Source organism: Nelumbo lutea, chromosome 6, assembly GCF_056320005.1.
Source record: "Nelumbo lutea isolate HS-2025 chromosome 6, American lotus-T2T, whole genome shotgun sequence".
Classification (NCBI taxonomy): domain Eukaryota; kingdom Viridiplantae; phylum Streptophyta; class Magnoliopsida; order Proteales; family Nelumbonaceae; genus Nelumbo; species Nelumbo lutea.
Genome location: NC_142689.1, coordinates 6857772 through 6876477, shown reverse-complemented (window position 1 = coordinate 6876477; position 18706 = coordinate 6857772). Strand labels below are relative to the sequence as shown.

The 18706-nt window shown below is 37.0% G+C and overlaps 1 protein-coding gene and 2 non-coding genes across 6 annotated transcripts; 1 reads left to right on the top strand and 2 right to left on the bottom strand.

The window, feature by feature from the left end:
* Nucleotides 1-714: 714 nt before the first annotated feature.
* Nucleotides 715-787, bottom strand: TRNAR-UCU (transfer RNA arginine (anticodon UCU)). Its single transcript has one exon. It is a non-coding gene; the product is annotated as a tRNA-Arg (tRNA).
* A 3912-nt stretch (nt 788-4699) lies between these two features.
* LOC148847087 (small nucleolar RNA R24) lies at nt 4700-4793 on the bottom strand. The gene has a single exon (XR_016101655.1). It is a non-coding gene; the product is annotated as a small nucleolar RNA R24 (small nucleolar RNA).
* A 5928-nt stretch (nt 4794-10721) lies between these two features.
* LOC148847086 (NADP-dependent malic enzyme) lies at nt 10722-18393 on the top strand. Of its 4 annotated transcripts, none has more exons than XM_088950234.1 (20): nt 10722-10975; nt 11256-11530; nt 13703-13823; nt 13930-14004; nt 14107-14258; nt 14366-14471; nt 14626-14691; nt 15037-15132; nt 15221-15292; nt 15393-15476; nt 15566-15664; nt 16068-16115; nt 16222-16275; nt 16384-16482; nt 16638-16727; nt 16839-16916; nt 17070-17144; nt 17255-17345; nt 17755-17883; nt 17976-18393. In XM_088950234.1, the coding sequence occupies exons 1-20, from the start codon at nt 10946-10948 to the stop codon at nt 18062-18064; spliced, it is 1929 nt and encodes a 642-aa protein (XP_088806360.1). In that variant the 5' UTR covers nt 10722-10945; the 3' UTR covers nt 18065-18393. The 4 variants fall into 4 exon arrangements, with proteins under 4 accessions (XP_088806360.1, XP_088806361.1, XP_088806359.1 ...); XM_088950235.1 differs by having other exon boundaries at nt 10723-10975; nt 11304-11530; XM_088950233.1 differs by having other exon boundaries at nt 10744-10975; nt 11253-11530.
* Nucleotides 18394-18706: the final 313 nt, after the last annotated feature.

Sequence of the window (18706 nt, the reverse complement as noted above, 5' to 3'; positions counted from 1 at the left end):
ATGGTTGATAAAGAAAATTAGATAACACTCGAAGGGCATTTGTATATTTTCAAATGTCACTTAATGACAGGTACTGGATTAGCACATTTTTTAAGTTGGGAGACTAAAATGGCACTAGGGCCAAAGTAAGGGTACTAATCAAGAATTTTCTTTCACAACTTGAGTGAATATGTGCAAAAACATTAAACATGGTTTGGCAATTGCCTTCTCTTGAAGTCTATTGTTTCCTTCTTAAATTTTTAGGTACAAATCAATTGCCTTTGAGGTTTGTTTTCTCTTTCCCAAGTTGAATTTGTTAAAGAATGCCAAGACTGGCCCTTCTAATTCTTCAGACTCATTGCAATATTTGATATGAAATGGTTACTAGGTATGGTGTGGATTGGGATGGTTTAAGCTTGGAAAGAATTAATTGGGACCCTTTATTTTGCAACTTGAATTCATTGTATCTGATGGATTAATTTGTGATTCATTCAGCATATTAGGAAAGAAAAAGCAATCTCGATACATTTAGAAATCATTTCTCTACATTCAGAACAAAAACCCCGCCTATCAAGCATAGCCAAGATGATCACGTTCAAGTCTATCATTCATGGGCTCTAGGTTGGAGTAGAGTTCGTCATCTAACATTCTTGACTCCAGATCTCTCTGGCCTTGGGAGACTAACAATTTGAAAATAAAATTAAAAAAAAAAAAGAAAAACAATAAAAAACAAATCACACCCGGTGGGACTCGAACCCACAATCGCCTGATTAGAAGTCAGACGCCTTATCCATTAGGCCACGGGTACCGTTGCACTTTGATGGCGCACTTTAGCTATTAAGTAAAAGTAATATATGAACCATTTGTTGCCATTTGATTTCTCTCTCCCCTCCCAAACAGCATCCACAATTTTGATCCTCAGAGAGTCATAGTTGAGGTTCTTAGGCAGGCCAGAAATGAAGAAAGAGTTGAAAGATGTTAAGATAACCTTGGAGAATTTATTTATTTTGCTTGCCCGAGAATGCGATGGGGAGAGAGTTTTGTGATATGAGATGTAGATATATTGAGAAAACCCTTGGGGGGTGTATAAAACAAACTCAGTTCAATGGTTCTCTCAATTGCACACGTCAAGCTAGAACTATCAATGGATAAGAAATAAATTAAGCTTAGATGGAACTCATGGAAGTAATAAGAAATCAATGGACATGACAGTACTGAATACAACTATTGTGTGCAAAGTAGGATTCAACATCACATTCAGAGGACAGAGGCACCCCTCAACTCAATATATATAAATCCATGCATGGGTTTTGCACGCAGAAACTTGATCTAAGCCTGCCCCCAGTAGACAAGGAGCGATGTTGAGTCCTCAAGCAATGGCTATTAATTAACTGACACCTGGAAAGGATCAAGATGTAAACACATCAACTACTAAATACCAGTTGATGTTAAAACACTGGTGTATTCGCATTTTATTGAGGGGTCTCTGGGTTGTCCTGCCACCACGGTAGCGGGAAATGCAGATTGAATTGAGTCGCAGCAAACACCAACGTTGCCTCTTGTTGGGCATCGGCCCAATATGCATTTATTTTGTATAGAGTGGTTTGTTAATATTCAGGCCCAAATTACTTATTGGAGGACTAAGCTCTTCAACTGTTGTCATAGATCATCTACACAAAGTTCTCATCCGACGTTGTGTGTATAGAGTGGTCAAGAACTCAAGATACAGGCATACAGCTCATGGACTATTATTCGCCATGGTGAATTCTTGAGGGACATGGCCTTTGTTATGCTTCCACGGGATGCCTGGTGTCTTGATGACCTTCATTTAACGCCAGATGGCGTAAAGATTAGAGATGACAATTTGGCAGCCTAGATAGGCCAGCCAACCTGAACGAGGATAAGGATGGGCTAAGCCCAACCCAATTCTCAATATTGACGTACGTACTCATGTTAATACATTGGCAATTAAGATGCATGGTTTTTGGCTCATGGCTCTCAAAAAGGATTGTGTGGTCCAAAAAATGATTTGATTTTTTTTTTTAATTCTTACAATGCAGTTTTTTATCTTATAAAAGAGGCTGTTATCTGTTAATGATTTAAGGGTTATTTGGCAAGTCCTTTTAGGAAGATCTTTTGGTAGTTTTGACAGTTAAGATGTATTGAGCTTTTGTATAAAGATCTAAGTAGTTCGAAACTAGTTTGATTATCGTAAGTCTTTCCATATTTTCTGCATGAGAATAAAGTAAGAAAGACGTGAAAAGCTCTATTTGGAGCTTCTTAAAATGAGCTATTCGCCTCTTTTCGGTGCACTGACTTTTGGTGGCTAGCTAGATCTCTTACATACCAAATGGAAAAAGATCGCAGCACAGTCTGCTCGGCTTATAAAAAGCCAAAAAACACACCAAACGGGGCCTTAGTTTTTGAGTAGAAATATTATTACTACTAGAGTCATATTGGCATGTGAAATAGGTATGATCCCATTTTGCTTGCTAAGATCATATAGCGTTGATTCCAAAACCAGCAACAACCAAATAAATAGTTATTCATTCGTGGTGTGTTTTAGAGTTAAATGAAACATGAATATTGTTGGATTTTAATCTCATTAGAGATTAAATCCAATGGGTTTGATTGATCAATTAAATAAAAATATACCCACATACATGTCTTGAAAAATAGTTTTTTTCTCTTACTACAAAACCAGTTTTCAATTTATCTCACATTGGAAAATTACTGAATTTGTTTTGAATTTTTAAATAGGATTTTAGTTACACTCCTTAGAAATATAAGAGGAGAGTAAGGGGGCTTCAGAGACATACTTTGCTTGCACCCACATGGTTTGCAAAGAGCAATATTGACTTTTGGTGTAAAGCTGACCATTGATGTTTCAGTGGATACAATTCAATCAGGTGTGTTCAAGAGACATTATTAAAAGTTGACGGTCATTAACTAAACACAAATACATGAATAAGTAATTAAACACAAGTTTTTGAAAATCACTATTGTCTTACATAAAGACGTGAAAGAAAAATAATAGATAGGCTTGAGAGAACTCGCATCACCTAAGAATAGGAAATTGCCGCATCAGTTTTAATTTTTAAAGTCCAATTTAACGGAAGTTTAGAGTTAATGAAACTTAAAATCCTAAAAAAAAAAAAATGAATTGGCTTATCTCGCCCATTCCTCTTCGTCTCTCGTTCGAGCTTGTTCCCTTTCCCATCTCTGTTTCAAGTTTCAACCAACGAATAACCACCGTTGGCATTCACTGTACTCTCTTACCCGTTCTAAACAGGGAGTATGAAACTTACACTTGGATTACACTTGGAGTTTACCCCCAGACTTGGCATAGTTTCCAATTTTCCATAATGTTTTAAGAATTAGGATTCACCACTGATGGATCTAAAGTGAAGCATTAACTATAAAGATTATTATTTAAAAAAATGATTTTCCAAATATCATTGTAATTCAGATTTTGAATCGAGGTTGCGGCTTCCAGTTCCTAATGCACAAAGGGTTTAAAATTCTCGCAATTCTCATTGGAGTCCACTGCCAGAAGTCTGGTTGAAGGTCAACTACAATGCTACTTTTGATCGAACAGTCCTCCAGCTCTGCCGATTTTGGATGATGTATTTGGGACCATAAATGAAATCCTATAACAGCATGCATCCAACCAAATGATTCAAGCCTCCCTAGCCAAGGAAGTAGAGCTTTTCCTCTTTTAATTGACAGTTTGGAAGTAGTGCAATTGGTTCTTGGTGTATTATTTTAGAATTGGATATTGCAATAGTGCTAGTATTCAAGTTTCAGACTGCTTTTCTGGTGGTTCCTTTCCAAGGGATGCCAACTCTTAGTATAAACCTTGCTACGAGATCTAGCAACTTTTGTCATTTCAGAATTAAACCCCCTATTTGTAGTTTTTCTTTTCTTTTGTTTTGATAAATAAGTGAGTGATTATGGGATAGTGCTTGTCTTAATAAGTGCTTATGAATGTTTGATCCAAAAGCACTTATTTCAAATAGGGGTAGTATAGTTATTTTTAAAATGAAACAGTAGGCCAAGACAGGCTAAAAAGGAAATAAGCACTTACTAAACAAGTGCTTAAAAATAAGCTTAAAATTTGGACTTGTTGAATGAGTGCTTATTTTCAGGAATAAACACTTATTTGGTTTATTTCCCAAATGCAAATAAGTGATTATAAGCATAACATTTTATGTGCAACAAACTTCAAAAGAGCCTAGACTGTTTTTTCCAAAGAATATTGGTTGCAAAATTGTAACTATTATATTTTTACCTGCACCAATGTTAACATATCATGAAAGCTGAGTTGTTGATCTGTTGACCACAAGGAGTTTGGCTTTGCTCAGTGCAACATCCATTGATTTTTTTTTCAGAATAAAAATAAAATAAATTAAGGTGGCATTTGATTGCACTTTTTAGCCAATAAATTAGAGGACACCTATAATGCTCCACTGTGATGTAGCCATTATACTGGACCATTACCAAACACACTGAGCTCACATCTGTGCCACACAGCACATTCCAACCTTGTATTGGAAATATCTCCCCATGATGCCTCATTATCTTTGTATTTATCATCGAAAAATGTTCCCAATATAAGATAGAGATGTGTTGTGGGGCATTGTGGGGCGTAGATCTGAACTCACAAACACTGCACCAGTGACCTTAACCCAATATAACAAGATATCCTAGGTTGACAGAGATAGCTCAGAAGCCAAGCGTAACAAGTAGATTTCATAGAAACCTCCTGCATGCATGCAAGGGTTCTTACATGTTAAGCTCTTCATCACTGCATAAAAAGCTCCAATTCATTTCACAAGGAATACATAGGCAGTAGGTTATCTGTGCTGTTCCATTTTCAGTTCCATAACATCGCTTGACCAGAAATTTATAATTTCAAAAAGAAAAAAAAAAACATGCAAAAGGACAAATTTCAAAACTTCAAAAAGAGTCAAATAGCCAAAAGTAACTAGTAAATTCATAAAAGGGTTCCCTAACAAAAATCTCCTTCATGTTAGCATCTCATCACTGCAAAAAAATCGGCTACACAAGCAAATAGAATAAAAATAGCAACAAGAAAATGTATTTAGAAGGTAATCACATATCCAATACATTTACATTTCCCATCACATCTTTTGATATCCTGATTGTGTAGTTAACCGACCAACACTAATCATACATAGGCAGTAGGCATAATTTTAAACCAAAACGCATCCAATAAAATAGGGGCTAATTGGTAACACGCCAGTGGGATGTTGCCATTCTGTTGTAACATTACCAAACATTGCGTCAGTGACCATAACCCATAAGAAACCAAAATAACAAAATATCCTAGGGTTGACAGATATAAGCTCAGAAGCCAAGCTTAACAGGTAGATTTCATTGAAGACTCTTGAGGTAATTTTTTATTTTTTATTTGTATTGAATTTAATATTTTCAAATAGCATGTTATGGAGTAAAATAGTAAAATCAGTAAATTTGAAATGATAAAGGGTTGATCCAACATAAAAAAAAAAAAAACTTATGAATTCAGAGTCTCTAAAAAGTATAAAAGAATCTATACTTCTTTTCGGATTTTAAACACAAAAAATATCTTTTTACTTTTTAAAATCTGAAATTTCAGATTGATCAAATGACACCAAAGTATGACATTTTTCAGACAGTTTTTCAGCGATCTTCCCTTTTTCTGGTGTTGTCTTTTGCGTTGTAGTTCTGGTGGGAAGAACTGGTCCTTTGGCACAGAGTGATGAACAATGTTGTCCAGCCGAAGTGAAAAGGGATTATAACCAAGGTTATTATCATTGTTTCAAAAATTAATTTCTTTCACTTATTGAAAATTCAGGGCAATTGTGTTTTTTTGTATGCCATTGAATGGTTTTATACTAATTGGATGTTTTAGAAGTTTCAGGTACTGAATTGGCATAAAATTCGAATACCAAAGAAAGAATAGACCAAATAGGGTACTAATCTATAATTTACTGTTTTACATAAGATCTAATCAGCATTTTGTAGTCAATAGATTAGTCATACACGGTAAACTCGCAAAGAGAAAGTTTGTCTTGGTTTTAGTCTTTTCGGTTAACTGATTCCTGCACAGCCTTTATGTTAAATGGTTAGAGATTGAGGCTCCGACCAGATCCATTTCAGTTCGGGGTGGGTTTTTTTTATCATTGATTAGGTTTGGGATGGAATTTGAAAAAAAAAAAAAAAAAACTGAAGAAAGAAAAAAACTGAAACTCTAATGATCGAGAATAGGGCAAAATGGGTATTTTTCTATCTAACCCGAACCAATTACCCACCCTGTTACCATTAAAATGGCAAATTGGACGAATTTTGGGATTAGAAAAAGAATTCGCTAAAACCAGTCGCTCTTGAAAAAAAAAAAAGGGTAATGAACATCTGATTACAGAGGATGATGTAAATTTGATGGGAGTGGAAACTAACTCTATTGAGATTAGAGCTCGGACTAATGATGGAAAACAGTTGGAGCCTGGAGGAACACAATTAAGGGTAATTGGAGATAGCTAGATTGTTTTAGTGCTTCCGGTTTGGCCAATAGAATTAGCAAATTCATGAATCATTGTGCCGCTGGCCTCTGGTATCTTACTAACGAAATCTTTTCAGACGAGCGTTTGGATGAACATGAAAACAGCATCAAGTACCCAACGTTTATCGCTTAATCAAGCTGCTTGATTCTTCAACGTTTTTGACACTTGAATTTCAGTCTGGCGTACATTGGAGACATCACTCCTGTGGTTTCAATTTTCAAAAGCCGAGCCCAATGAAACTATTTTGTGTTAGTATGCTTGAAAGAATGTATAATGAATGCTAAATAGTAAATGTTGATAGAAACGAAAAGGCCCACCCCTTTGTTTTTGTCAAAAGGCCCACCCATTTCATGACTTGTTAGAGTGGTTTGAGCTGTTGGGCCATACGCAGGTACAGAGACTTTGTAAGCAGATAACACCCTCCTCAAATGTTAATTCCCTCAGCTTATACCTCCCTCAGAAATGAAAGCTTCCAGGACTGGACTGCGCACAATTCATGAGGGTGGGACCCATCCCCACGTGTACATATTAAGAATATATCTCGGAGATGTTCTGAATGTACGGTTGGATGTATATGCCACTTCCGGCTTCCGCAGCGGATTGTACAGCTAAACTGCTAAAACCTTCATTCTAAATTTCTAATACGAATTCCAAAAGTGAACCAAATTTGCACTCTTACCAAGGTTGAAGCAACTGGATTGAACGAACAACAAAGGATTTATAGTCTCAGCTGAGACGGAGGGGAAGATTGTCCCTTGTTTTGGCAGTTTCTGACTTCTGAGGATAAGGGGCTTCCCAATCCCAGGTGATAGGAGGAGGATTACTTTTACTTACACATCCAACCCGGGGTTGCACGGCCCATGGCCCATGGCCCATGGAGACTCGAGTGGATGGGCTGAAATTAATTAATGTCTTGTGGGTGGACCGTGGACGCCGTGCTGTGGTAAGCAGATCCGAACTCGGTGTCTGAAGTCTCAACTCGCTGAGGACACTCCTGGTCCAAATTCATATAACCCAAGCGGCAACGGGTAAAACTTAAAAATGTATTAAGGGCTTCCACCTTCCCCGTTCCAGTCCACCCGGTCTCCAGACTCGAGAGATCTGTTTGTCACCATTAAAAAACTTTAGAAGATGACAAAGATGCTAATCCAGCGGTTCTTACGAGATCTACGGTATTCTTCGTGAATCGTGCCCATAAAAGCGCATTCTTAGCCTTCTGAATTCTGAGCCTGGTTGCTTGCTACGCGTGGCTTTTTGTTGATGATAGATCGAGAGCGCAAAGTGGGGTCCAATCGGATCCAGCTACCTGATTTGATATTCATAAAATTGTCTTCACACCGTTCTCATAGCCTTTTACAGCCGTGTATTAAGAATATCTCATTCTTAATTATTTTCATTCATCGAGATATATGCTCAATGCACAGCTGTAACGGGCTGTGAGGACAGTTTCATCCGAATTCCTATTCGCCTATCCATTCGATAACTTCTCCTTCCATGCAACAAACGTGTTCTGTAACTCTGGATCAAAGACGCGTCGTGGCGTGGCGTCCACTAAAAGTTCTAGCCACGTGTGGATAACTACTCGTCTCTTTGCATTTTTTTTTTTAACTTTTTTCATTGAGAAAATAGAAAATTAAAAATAAACATAAATTCTAAATTTCTAGTAAACAATAAGCAGAAATTCAATGCCAATGGTCGGCTGTCTTATTTTGTAGCCAGAATTGCCCTTTTTTGCAGCTAGAATTACCAGAAATGACATTTTGAGATGCCGAAAGTATCCTTAGGATAAATCGGAAATTTCAAATTCGTCCCGATGAAGTACAGAAACAGACAAGGAATTGCATCCACTGATTAGGGCTTGGGCTAAGGGGTGTTTGGTTGCCTTCTGATTATGCTCGTTCAACATGGTTGACTGTAATCCCATTTTAAATTACATTTTGATTCGGTAAGCAACACACTAGAAATCTAGAAGGTAGGTGTTGACTATTGACCTTTTATTATAAAATATTCTACTTGCAAGTCCTCAACCATTCTTCTTACAAATGTATATCCAAAATATTAAAGAAAAAAAATCGGAAACTCTACTTTGTTTTTCTGCCAAAGTTGGGCGGGTCATATTTGATTGCTATTATGTGATAGTTCCATTTGTCTTTTAATTATATAACTTCGACTCTTCTTGAGCTGATGAACCAACAAGGACACAATTCCTGGTCAGAGGGCCCAGAGTGAGTTCAAACCCCATTTGCACCTCGTCCTGGTTGGCAACCGGGTCAGCGGGTGGTCGTTGGTTGGTTCAAATAGTAGACATCATGTTGTCCGAATGCAAATTAATTTGAGCTCAATTCAACAAAACCTAACCCTAATTCCTGAGACCAGATGCTTCCTTTGATTGCCCCTTTTTAAGGGCCTCCACCCCCACTCCCCATACAGGTAGGGTGTCAATTGGATTGGATTTGGTCTAATCCGATCCAATCCAATGTGAGTTAATTATAAATGGACCTAGTTCAATCTAATCTAATGAATATTTTTGACTATTTTGGACTGGTTTAGAGACTGTTCAATCTGTTCAAATTTCTATTCATTTAGATTGATTTCAACTCAAATCTGGTCCATTGACAACTATGTTCTTATCTTTTATTAATAGACCAGATATTAGCTCAATTCAATATAAATTTATTAGAACGGACCAGGTCCAATCCAATATGTCATATTGGTCCGTCCAATCCGTCCAAATTTAATATGTCATATTGATTCATCCAATCCATCCAAATAGATTTTGATTTGGACAGAATCCAACCCAAAATCAGTCCATTGACATCCCTAACTACAGAGACACTGTACCCACGTAAAAGCAAATGATGTAACCCTAGACGTTATTAGGAGAAGGAAATAGATAAGAAAGCCATTAATGTGTGATGGGTTATTTTGTCTAATGGCTTGTGTTGATGGGCAATAACCCTACCTAGACGTTGTAGGTTAATACAGGGTTTGTTACTTTTACCTAGACACCTACCAGGTGTTAATAAGCATGCACACCTACCTTCATTCAGGCCTTAACAATGTAGTTGCCTTGTTAGGTGTAGCCCAGTAATTCACATTTCCGTTTGTATATATAATTCACAACAAATAATGGTTAGCTCCATGGGCCTGCCTGCCATAATAGATGCACCCTACTCGTCCTCAAAATTGCCCCACATCACATGTATCCAATGTTTGGCGTTGTGGCATTGTACAGCCGTTGCCTTTCCATCTCATATATAATATAAGCATTGCATTCTTTTTTTTTTTTTTAATAAAAAAACCTTGACATACACATACATACGATGTGACATTTGTTTATCATTATGTATTACACACATAAAGCAGTATTAAGCTATCACATGGGAGAAAATACTGATACAATTATAAACACCTCGGATCTAATGCTGTGTGTTTGATTGCAATGCAAACAAATTTAAGTGTAAATTCTTACCTATTTTTATTTTAAATTTTAGTTTATTATGTTTGATAGCAGACTTAATCATAAAGCTGAATAAATTAAAATCTAAAACAAAAATTAAATAAGAATTTACATTTGCACTTTTATGCATTTGTACTAGTGCAAATAAATTTGCACTGCAACCGAATATAATCTAAAATTTCGTTCATTTTCCAGGATTTAGAGGAGGTAAATCTTCCAAGTTAACTAACTTGATCCCAATATTCACGTTCATTTGTTGGGTCCCATAACAATTCAGGGATATGAGCCTAAAACGTTTGTCCAGCTAAACGTACTTATCCAAGTAAGAATAGGGCCTAAAAATGAATTTCGTATAATCCAAGGGAAAAATCAGTACAAAAACATTTGGATCTAATCATAATTTTGGTAAAGTCTAATCGCCCATGTGGTGTCGATATATGGCATAGACATGGATATGCAACACAATAATAGCAAATACGGCCTACCTATTAAAAATATGTGAAAACAGGGTATTGGGCGTTATGATAATTTTGGGCCCGAGATTGTGAAAATGGGTTTAAACCGGACAAATACTGCAAAGGACAACTGGACAAGGCCAAGCCCAGGCCGTAAAATTTAAGAATAACGGGTCCGGGTCCACCCAACAAGAGGACCGGGACCACAGGAGATGGTTAAAAGAATGATTTAAAAAGAAGCCTCATTTAAAGTATTTAACTCACTTTTTTTGCGAGTTTGGCAGTAGCGACATTTCTCCATATAAAAGCAACTTTGAAAGTTGGAACACAGAGTAGGAGAGAGAGAGAGAAAAGGGAACACTAGCTGTGCGGAAGGCTCTCTCTCCCCTCCTTTCTCATTCTCTTCCTGCGGTCGCCAACAGAGAAAGCGAAGGACATACACGCACCCACACTCTCTTTCTCTCTCTCTCTACATTTTATTCGCAATGATTTCATTGAAGGCAGGCAGTTTTCTGGTAATATCTATAAATCCAGTTCATTTCCAAAATCTTGAATTTTTATTAATTAAAATTCTGATTAAAACAAGTTTCAGAAGAAAAATGGGATCTTGTGGCATGATTTAATAAATTGAACTGATTTGTTCGTGTGGTTGTTGTTGTTTTCTTTTTTCACATTGAATGGAGAGATCTTTTATCTCATCTTTTCTGGATTTAGAGAAAACAGAGTAATTGAGATTTATTGTCTTTGAGTATAAAAGAAGGTGTTCGGTGTTCTTTGTTTCTTGGTTGTTAGCAGAACAACTCCACGAGTTTTTCTGGTATCTCTAGCTTCTCTCATTCGCAGAGAAAAGTCTCAGCCCCAGTTGTGGTGGCTCTCAACTCTAACGGTCGGGGAGGAGAGAGGAAGTTCAAGGCTTTAATGGAGAGCACTCTGAAGGAGACAAGAGAAGGTACCTCGGCGCTGGACATGGATCCCAAACCTAACCCTGGCGCCGGAGTCGAAGACGTCTACGGTGAGGATCGCGCTACGGAGGATCAGCCTGTCACCCCTTGGACTACTTCAGTTGCTAGGTCAGATGATTAATAGTGGTTAAATTTCCTCGCCGTCTCTCTATTTCTTTCTCCTCATTGATCAGCAGTAATGATGTCTTAAACTGTTGGGTTTCTGATGATTCTAACGAGGGCCTTTTTCTTTTTCTTTTTTCATGTAGTTTCCTTTTTTTCTTGTTACCACTCGATTTTTATTTGTCGCCTTTTTATTTCCTCCTCTTTTAATTCTTTTGTCGCCTTTTTATTTCTCTTTTGGTGATGGATAATCTATTTGAGTGCCTTTTTTTTGGTTAATATATTCTTTCTAAAAATGACGTTTTTTTTTTTTTCCTGGTGTTCGTTTTCTGCTGTTTTTTTTTTTTTTTGTTGTTACATTTATTTTTTCGTTCTTCTTAATTAATATATGTTCTATGATAACTAAAAAATGGGCTTAGTGCTTTCTGTCTATGTTTCAGTATTTCCAAGTTGGAGCCTTTCTTTATACGGATCCGAAAATGATACATGTAAATCTTATTTTGGTAATTGCAACTTCTTGGTTGTGGAAATTATGGTTTTCCCCTTTCTGGTCTTATTTTTCTAAGTTTTGGGCGTATTGTGATGGGGACATCAGAATCTCCATGGAAATTCCCTCCCGTTTGTCAGATCCTTGCGATTTTCAGCAGTGTTTGTATTGATTATTGCGTTGGGGCAAATGGAGCCTGAAAAGGTTATGGGCCAAATATTTTCTCTTTATACTTACGCGTCTAAGCATAAAATTTTCAGATCCCAAAGGATCTATTTGTTATATCTAGCAAAGTGAAGCAGGGATTCTTCATTTTATCTTATTTTTTTTAGAGTTGTTAGAAAAACACTGATTTTTCTCTATTTCTATTTTCTGGAGTACTGCTTTTTAAATTACTTATGTGGATCTGCTTTGTTGAAATTTCTGCAGTCCAAGATTGTTAATTTTTCTTTCTTTCCTTATGGCGGATAGGTGGGGATTAGGCAGGATCACATATATTATATTATTATAAACAAAAATTGGCAGCAGTGGATATGTATCTTCCTTGATATCCTCTTCTGCAAGAAGGAGAGGGATGGTAGGTAACTTGACTTAAGCAAGAGTGCAAGACCAGTAGACCACTGTCTATATCATAAAGCAAAGCCAAGAATTAGCAGCCCTGTTAGTTTTCTTCCAAACTAGAACATCTGGCACAAAAGATAAAAGAGTTTTCCTTGCCTTCGAAAGCTGTTGTATGGGTAAATTATTTAAAACGTACCCAAATCACACACAATATCGTCTGTTGCTTTGTGTCAAAGTAGCAATTAAAAGATCTCAACATTGCCTTGATGCTCTCTAATCAGAATATCAATATCGTCATGCATTATCTTAGTTTAGTAAGGGAAGCTGTATTTGACTTTAACCATGCATATATTTTTAGTGGCCAGTCAATGGGAACAATAGAAATACATAGGTACATATATTATACGTGGTTCATTCTCATTAACTATGTAAATCTATGTACATAGATCTTGGCCCTTTCTTTTGAAATACTTAATACAATTTTAAATTTAATGGTTAATAAAGTTGAATATATCTGGAAAATTTTTATTTGTACATCCTTCCAGTTGTCATTGCCTTCATTGCAGTGGATGCATTTCATTTCATGTTCTGGCTCTAAGATTCAATGAACCTTCAATTCAATTGGTTTCATCCTGAAGATATCTTGGGTCACTCTTATTCCATTTAATATGACCATTGAACTTTCTTCTGTTATTACAAATTTACAGTCTTGGTAAATTTTCAAAAAAAAAAAAGTATTCTTTCATATTTCTGTAATAAGTTCATAGTTTTATTTCCCTCTAATAAAAAAAAAATGTAAGCATATTTATACGAATCCTCCAATTTTGAACCTAAGTAAGGGTGTTTTATGTTTCAGCATTTGAATGCTATTTCCTTTTCTTGGATACACGATAAGTTTAGAATCCAAAGTCAGAGCTTCCTGTCTGCAGATTAGTTATTTATCTTCAATAGAGTTGTATGTACTTTGTTAGATTGTCATATTGAGAGCATTCTCCTGAACATGTTTTGGGTTTACAAGACAATTTTGGTCCTTTGCTTGCTGGAATCATTACCTGTCTAGGTTGTAATTCATAGTATGGCAACCATTTGCTATGTTATGCAGTAAATAGTCTTTTTTTTTTCTGGTGCAGTGGGTATTCTCTTCTGAGGGACCCACATCACAACAAGGGACTTGCCTTCACTGACAAGGAGAGAGATGCCCACTACGTGCGAGGTCTTCTACCCCCAGCAGTAGTTACTCAAGAGCTTCAGGTGACATATAATGACCCTTGCCGATAGTTTAGACCCCTTTTCTTGATGTTTCACCAGAACCAAGTCATGCTTGCTGACCTTCCCTTTCCACAATTCTGCATATTAGGAGAAGAAATTGATGCACAATCTCCGTCAGTATCAGGTTCCGCTGCAAAGATACATGGCCTTGATGGATCTGCAGGTGATTGGATCAAGTCAATTCAATTTGTGGATTGCCATTGTGTTTTATTTGTGGAATGAGAACTGAATGTAGTTGTTTTGGTTATTTTGTGTTGGTTTACAGGAGAGGAATCAGAGGCTGTTTTACAAGCTCCTTATTGATAATGTTGAGGAATTGCTCCCAGTTGTATACACCCCAACTGTTGGTGAAGCTTGCCAAAAATATGGCAGTATATTCAGGCGTCCTCAGGGTCTTTATATTAGTCTGAAAGAGAAGTATGTTTTATTGGATTCTGTTTTCAGTTTTATTCCACTGTTCTTGCTTGGATATTAATTTCTTTCAGTGTTATTCAAGTAGAACTGAGAAGTATTTGGGTTAACAGGGGAAAGATTCTTGAGGTATTAAAGAACTGGCCTGAGAAGAAAATCCAAGTTATTGTTGTCACTGATGGTGAGCGGATTTTGGGGCTTGGGGACCTTGGCTGTCAGGTATATGTCTGGAGTGGTTCTCTTCCAATTCATGGCTATGCATAATTCAGCTTCTACATTTATTTATAGGCTTTTGTCAGTATCTTAGTCTTTGCATCTTGAATGGTAATTGCTCTTTACTTAAATTGATGATAAATGTGTTGAATGTTCTCAGGGAATGGGAATTCCTGTAGGAAAACTTGCTTTATATACAGCGCTTGGGGGTGTTCGTCCTTCTTCGGTAAGCATGCATATCATTAATGCTTCTTGTTCTTTTCAGTTGATTGACTTCTCAAGTGTAGAGTCAAAAGGAAATCGGTTGGCCTCCCAGAAACAATAACCTTTATTAGTGAATGAGACTTCAGACCTTGATTTGGTTACATGTTGTATGACTAATCCTGATTTGATTGAATTGGTGTCACGCTTTAATGAACTTGGCAATCTCTTTGGCAAGTCACTTATATATGCTGCTGACTGAAAATAAGATTATATGACTGACTGTAACAAGATCAATTGGAATTCTGGAAACTGGTCATGATAGTGTTCTTTCTCTAAACTTGACAAGGATTTCCATTATCATTTGCAGTGTTTGCCTGTAACTATTGATGTTGGGACAAACAATGAGGAGTTGTTAAAGGATGAATTCTATATTGGAATCAGACAAAAGAGGGCAACTGGCCAGGTTCCACTACTTAAAAACCTAGGATATTCTTAATTCATGCCAACAAGCAGCATTTTAACAAAGATGGTTTCATATTTTGTCATTGTAGGAATATTCTGAACTTCTACATGAATTCATGTGTGCTGTTAAGCAGAACTATGGAGAAAAGGTCCTCATACAGGTGCCACATTACACATTCTCAGTGAATTGACAAATTAAGTAATTTTGATCTTCCAAAGCTTGACTGGAAGTTTCTTAATGACTGAATTTCTTAACCGCAGTTTGAAGATTTTGCAAATCACAATGCCTTTGAGCTGCTTGCAAAATACAGAGCGTCCCATCTTGTCTTCAATGATGACATTCAGGTAACCTGACAGATGATCCTCTCATCAGGAATAGGATATCACCTCCTAAGGAAACAAATTTCTGATTTTTTTTCTTTCTTCTATTGCAGGGGACAGCTTCTGTGGTACTGGCAGGGGTTGTTGCAGCATTGAAATTAGTTGGTGGAACCTTAGCTGAGCACACATTCTTGTTCCTTGGTGCTGGAGAGGTGGGTCTTTGTCCGGTCTTGTCGATCTTGTCCCTTTCTCCGTACATTGAGAAACTGGAGGATATAATCATAAATGGATTAATCATAATAAGTTAAAGAAAAACACAGGAATATATAATGAGTGAATTTGTACATATTAATGCATTTTACTGGATATGGAGTCTTCTTGCTCTGGAAAATGTGTCCTTGAGAACTCTAAAAATCTGCCGCCTCTATGCCTAGCACATATGATCTTCTGTGGAGAAGCTATTTCTATTGCAAAATTGGGGTTAGGATGAGATTATTATTCTTTTTAACATACAGATATAAAAATGCATGATTAGATAAATATGTAAATGTGTAGAAATGTATATCTGTACGTTTGCTGTTTTTGTATCTCACTTCTCTTTGCTGGCAATTGTAGGCTGGGACTGGTATAGCAGAACTCATAGCTCTTGAAATGTCAAAACAGGTACGTACTTTCCAAGGAACACTATCACATAGAGCATATTTATCCTGCGACTTGAATTTTCCTGCTCTGATTTGATTTCAATCCTAATGTATATTCTTGTTTGCAGACAAAAGCTCCAATTGAAGAGACGCGGAAGAAGATTTGGCTTGTGGACTCGAAGGTAGAGAAACATTGAGCACTTTGTTTCTTTGCCAAGGAAGCGGGCTAACTCTTTTCATCTCCTCTTATCCTCTAGACTATTGAAATATTCATATTAGTTCTGGTGCAGGGATTGATAGTTAGCTCCCGTATGGAGTCACTTCAACACTTCAAGAAGCCTTGGGCTCATGAGCATGAACCTCTGAAGACACTATTAGATGCTGTAAAGGTTGTTCTCTGTGTGTGTGTGTGTGTGTGTGTGTGCGTGTGTGTGTGTGTGTGTGCACATGCATGTGTGTGGTGGAGGTGTGCTGGTGGTTGGTATTTATTCTACATGAAAGGTTGACCAATGGCTTGTTTTGACATCTGTCATTGGTTTCATAGGCAATCAAGCCAACTGTATTGATTGGATCATCTGGAGTAGGGAAGACATTCACAAAGGAGGTGGTTGAGGCTATGGCTTCCTTTAATGAGGTTCTCTCTCTCTCTCTCTCTCTCTCTCTCTCTCGTTCATGTTTTATGCACGTAGACAAGTAAGATGAGATTGAAATCGAGAAGCTGACATTACAAATGATTGGAATGCAGAGACCTGTAATTTTTGCTCTCTCAAACCCAACTTCACAATCCGAGTGTACAGCTGAGCAAGCTTACACGTGGAGTAAGGTAAAACAGACAGAATGACATTCCCTTGATCCCACACTGCTTAATACAAGATTTATATCATATGATTCATATCATGCAGCTGATATTTGAATATTCTATTGGCAAATAAATCCGAATCTTAATACCCCTCTCTCCCAAAAAAATGATTTGCAGGGTCGGGCAATTTTTGCTAGTGGGAGTCCATTTGACCCTGTTGAATGCAATGGGAAAGTTTTCGTACCTGGCCAGGTCCCATTTCTCTTCAGGATTTATTTTTTTGTTATTTCAGTGGAAACATTCCCTTGGTAAAGATTTATGGGATAGTGGTGATATGATTGTCTTCTATATCCTTTTTGCAGGCAAACAATGCTTACATTTTCCCTGGATTTGGTCTTGGTTTGGTAATATCTGGTGCAATTCGTGTACATGATGACATGCTTCTGGCAGCTTGTAAGTTAAACAGAACAAAAAATTAAGTTGGAGCCCTCTAAAAGATGCAACTACTTAAAACACTTAATTTCATTAACTCGTAGATAAACATGATTTTGGGGTTAAATTCATAAAAAAAAAAAAAAAAAAAAAAAAAAAAAAAAAAATTGGGGTTAAGGACAACCAAAACCTATGGTCTGGCATTTATTGGTTATTTTGGTCAGATAGGTTGTGCTGTTATTTGACTGATTGTGCAAGATAGACACCAAAGATGGGGTGTAGAATAGTTGACTGCCATTATATACTTTTCACCTTTGGCATTTGTTCTGTGCATAAAGCGGGTTCCGTTGTTTTGCATCTGGATATACATTTCCAATGATCACTCACCATATATTTCATGTGTTTTTTTTTTTTTTTTCCCTTGGAACAGCGGAAGCTTTGGCTGGACAGCTGACAGAGGACAACTTTGATAAAGGGCTTATTTACCCACCGTTCTGCAATATAAGGAAGATATCAGCTGAAATTGCTGCTAATGTGGCTTCCAAAGCGTATGAATTGGGTAAGTCACCTTGTAATACATCAGCTCATAGAATACTTGCCTCCGTCTAGATATGGTAACTAATTTATTTAAACGACGATTTGCTGTTGTAGGTTTGGCTACCCGTCTCCCTCGTCCAGCCAACCTGGTTAAGTATGCAGAAAGCTGCATGTATAGCCCTGTCTACAGAAACTACCGCTGAATTGTCATACAAACATCCCTGCAAATTTTGTAGCTTCACAGTTACAAAATTTATTAGTTGTTTTTTTCTTTACTTTTCTTCCTTTAGCATATCTATTTATTTTTTGGGGGCAAAGTGGGAGGGGATTAGTGGGGAAAGGTCATGATGTTGTTAATAGTCTGACTTCATTAAGGTTGGTTGTAGGCTTGTAGCTTAGAGGTACTGTGATTATGACATTAGATAGATAGCCATGAATAATTGTTTCTTTTTGTAGAAGGAGCTACAAATTGCAGTTGGATGTTGTATTCTTTTCATTGTTTAATGTCAAGGACTGAAACATTACAGAGAAATGAGACTGGACTTCATCTTTTTTTTATTCCTTGCATTAACGCACAAAAACTCCCAAGAGAATTTGGGCATTACTTCCCAACAATACAGCTGTCTTCTCAACTCTTCTTTTAAGGGGCCAATTGATCTTTCATCCCAATAGTTTATGAGATGTTGACAACACAAACGTAGACCGACTAACTTAAGCCTTCTAGCAGTTATAGGCCTTGTTGCATTTAATTACTTGACCCACCACCAATAGCATCAGCATCTTGGCGTGATAAATAAATAAATATAGTAGATGAGATTTTTTGTTCTGGGTTTTGGAGCATGGGG